The sequence below is a fragment of the Helianthus annuus genome, chromosome 4 (assembly GCF_002127325.2).
Source record: "Helianthus annuus cultivar XRQ/B chromosome 4, HanXRQr2.0-SUNRISE, whole genome shotgun sequence".
NCBI classification, from domain to species: Eukaryota; Viridiplantae; Streptophyta; class Magnoliopsida; order Asterales; family Asteraceae; genus Helianthus; species Helianthus annuus.
In genome coordinates, this window is record NC_035436.2 from 737,161 (window position 1) to 740,963 (window position 3,803).

Here is a 3,803-nt window from a genome sequence, read left to right on the forward strand (position 1 = left end):
CAATGGAATAGAATCACCCATCTCATTCTCTCAAAACCATTCCATCCACCCCCATGTTTTTTTCATTCCATCCTCTCTTGCACCATTTATCAACAACACCACAACCCACCAGTCCACCACCGTTGCCACCAACGCCATCGCCGCCGCCACCCGCAACCCGCCACCGCCTCCGTCGCCACCCTGACAACCACCACCGTCGCTGCCACCCACCTGCCACCGTTGCCACCCACCGCCGCCACCAACCACCGCCGCCGCCAACCCCACTCGCCGTTGTCACGCACCACCACCATCGCCAATTAACTCGTATTACTTGGTTCATTTCATTAACTCGTATTACTTGGTAATAATCTATTGTATTACTTGGTTCATTCCATTAACTCGTTCATTTCATTCCCTCTTATCAATGACTAGGCATTTGGTTAACAATTTAACAAAAGTTATTTGTAATTTTTCTTTTAATGTTATTTGTAACAAGTTATTTTTTATTTCATGTTTGTAATATTTTTTTCTCAACCAAGCCTCATAACAATTTGTACTTCCTTAACTTCGGGATTTGATAATATATACCGAGTGATATTTGTTATATACTGGACGCTTGATGTTACTTTATGTTATCATGAAATTTGAATTTGAATCTCTAGATATTCCATAACGTCTTTTCCTGCTTTTACTAGCTTATTATGCATTTATAAATTTGTACAACAGGATGTTATCATTACTGAAGAAGATGATGATGATGACGAGGATGATGAAAAGAAGAAAAACTGAAAGTAAGTCGCAGTATAACTTCTGTGGCATCTGCATGGACAAAAAGACGGCCTCTGAGTTGTTCGATAACACCGGCATTTGCCGTCATATCTTTTGCTCAGACTGCATCAGTCAGCACGTAGCGGTTAAAATCAAGGAGAACGTAACCAAGGTTAAGTGCCCTGACCCCAAATGCAAAGGGGTGATAGGGCCTGAAGCATGCAGATCCATTGTTCCAAAGGAAGTGTTGGAAAGATGGGAGAGCATTCTGTGTGAGTCTCTCATCAAGGAGTCTCAGAAGTTCTACTGCCCATTTAAGGACTGTTCTGCAATGCTGGTGGATGACGGTGGGGTCGTTGTCACACAATCAGAATGCCCAAATTGCAACCGCCTCTTTTGCGCCCAGTGTAAGGTTGCATGGCATTGTGGGATCAGTTGCGTTGAGTTTCAGGGATCGAAGAAGGGAAAGAGAAATCGAGATCATGATAAACTGTTAATAGATCTTGCAAAGAAGAAAAAATGGATCAAGTGCTCAAAATGCATGCTTTTTGTGGAAAAAGTTGGTGGTTGTGACTACATATATTGCAGGTATTATATTTGATGTTTTTGGTCTGATCCATGCATGAGACGTACATTGCATAACATGTTTATAATTAAATATGTGTGGAGGTTATGGTCTTATTGATGATGACTTTTGTCTTTGCAGGTGTGGGAATGGTTTTTGTTACCTGTGTGGACAGTCTTGTGATCATGTTGCAACTCATAGGTGTGAGGTTGTGTCTAAATGAACTCTTTTCCCTTTATGAACATACCCTATTATGTGAGGGAAATATATTTATTAGTGGTGGGTCAGGTTTGTGGTTTGTGAGTCAGGCGAGCTATGTTTAGCACACCCTTGGATGTTAATCAGTTTAATTTTTTATTTTCTTTTTGGTAATAGACGTTTGATTTCATAACAAGATATACTTGTTAAGAATCAAGTTTTTTTTTTCTTTTATGGAAATAGACATTTTCTTCAAATTAATGTAATACACAATTTAAAAACATTTATGATGTGATAGTAGTAGCAGTAATGTAATACTCAATTTGAAAACATTTATGATAGTAGTAGCAGTTAGCAAGTTGATTGGTTGTGATCCCCTAGCCATGTAGTATTAGCCGATCCGTAGTGGGGCGGGACATCACGCCGGAATCAGCCATGGCGCCCCATAGCGCCGGCCCACACCGAAACAGGGGGCGCTATGGGGTAGAATTTTGGAGTCGGCGTTATCCTCTTCGCGGCGCGAAGCTGGAGCTTTTCAAAAATCAGACCAATCACACCAATCTCACCTTGTCGGTCCGATGAAGTGAAGAAGAAGACACTAGCGTGAAGGTCATCGGAATCTCCGATGAAGTGATCGGAGAAGATGACCGGAGCAGCAGATTTCCGATAAAGCTTCAACCTTTGTGGTTTTGGCTCAAAAGAAAGCCAAGAAAACACGAAAGGTACAGTCAAATTATGCACATTTTGATGATAATTTGGGGGAATTGGTTTGTGGGTAAGTGTTGATTGGTTTGTTTGGTGTTGTGGGTGTAGATTATTTTGGTTGAGGATGTTACTGGGTTTTATAGGAACTTATTAAAAAAATTGAAAATTAATTAACTGAGTAATTATGAGGTAGGGGCTTTAACGTGGCACGACACGTGTCGCATAACGCCCACAAAGGGGTTTTATGACTACGGATGACCTTAGAATTTGTAGGAGTGAAGAGACTTGTTCGTAGTGGAACACAATTTCCACATCCAATCCACTAAAAATATACATACATTTCACTAAAAAACAACTCTTATATCAATATATTTCCACTAAAAACAAATACTTTTTCTCTCTCCTTTTCAATATATATTACATTTTTCTCTCTCTTTCACTCACAACCACTTTCAATATATATTAAAAAATTATAGTGGGTGAACAGTGTCCCCCCAAATATACAGATGAACAGTAATATTTTCTCTCTCCTCCACTCACAACCACTTTTTATACTCTTTACATTTTAAAAACCCCACACACTACATATGATGGACTGGATGGGAATGCTCTAAAGCATCTAAACTTGTGTCTATATTCAAAATAGATAGATAATTTTAGATGAATAGTTTTGTAAATTTAAAGTGAAATATTACAAAAAAAGTACATATATATTTCAAATAGAGGTTAGATAAAAAAAAAATGTTAGAAAGTTAAATATGTGTTTCCTCTACATTGGATCAAATAGAGGTTAGACAAAAAAAAATGTTAGAAAGTTAAATCTGTGTTTCCTCTACATTGGAGGAAGCCACAGCCCAACCCACCCGTTCCATTTTCTTTCACTTTACATGGATTTTGATTTATGGTGGCCGCCCTCCTAATCTCTCCTTCTCCCTCTCACGCCAATGAAGACGAATTTTATTCTCACCCTCCTTGTAATGTCTTCGTGTCCTTCTATCTTTCACATTGGCACAAGATTCCCTTGAGTTACTGGGTTGGAGATTGAGTTAGAGCTAGGGGTGTGCACGGTTCAGTTCGGTTTGGTTTTTGGGTAAAACCAAAACCGTAACCGAAAGTTTGGTTTTTGGTTTTTAAAAACCGTTCGGTTTCGGTTTTTTCGGTTTCGTTATTTCGGTTTTAGTAACGGTTCGGTTCGGTTTTTCGGTTTTTTCGGTTTTTGAAACAAATTATGTAAGATTCAGAACTTAAAAGTATAATTCAAAGTTTAAGAATTCTTCTTAAATGTTTACATTTAAGTTAATATATTTATACTCTTTTAAATTAATATTATTCACATAAACCTAACCTTCTAATCTATTTTAATGTTTCTCCAAAGTTTTTGTTAAGACGTTTTCTTTAATAATACTTTGAAAACCATTTAATTTTTATATTAAACTTTGTTAGTTCTTGTAAACAATGGATAATTTTAATGATAAATAAACATGGTAATGTTCTTATTATAAATATTTAACAAACAAGAATAAAATTAATAACTCTTAGTAGCATGGGTAAATACTTAAACATAAAAATATATAGATTTGGTATACTA

The 3,803-nt window shown here is 37.3% G+C and overlaps 1 protein-coding gene across 1 annotated transcript; it reads left to right on the forward strand.

Moving 5' to 3' along the window:
• The first annotated feature begins 732 nt into the window (after positions 1–732).
• LOC118491678 (probable E3 ubiquitin-protein ligase ARI3) lies at positions 733–1,629 on the forward strand. Its single transcript, XM_035989649.1, has 2 exons — positions 733–1,335; positions 1,454–1,629. The coding sequence occupies exons 1-2, from the start codon at positions 734–736 to the stop codon at positions 1,533–1,535; spliced, it is 684 nt and encodes a 227-aa protein (XP_035845542.1). The 5' UTR covers position 733; the 3' UTR covers positions 1,536–1,629.
• Positions 1,630–3,803: the final 2,174 nt, after the last annotated feature.

Bases quoted from the DNA above. Each gene is read 5' to 3' on its own strand.
- LOC118491678 (XM_035989649.1), top strand. From the start codon at position 734: ATGATGACGAGGATGATGAAAAGAAGAAAAACTGAAAGTAAGTCGCAG. The intron at 1,336-1,453 runs GTATTATATTTG...TTGTCTTTGCAG, and splicing joins TGTGACTACATATATTGCAG to GTGTGGGAATGGTTTTTGTT.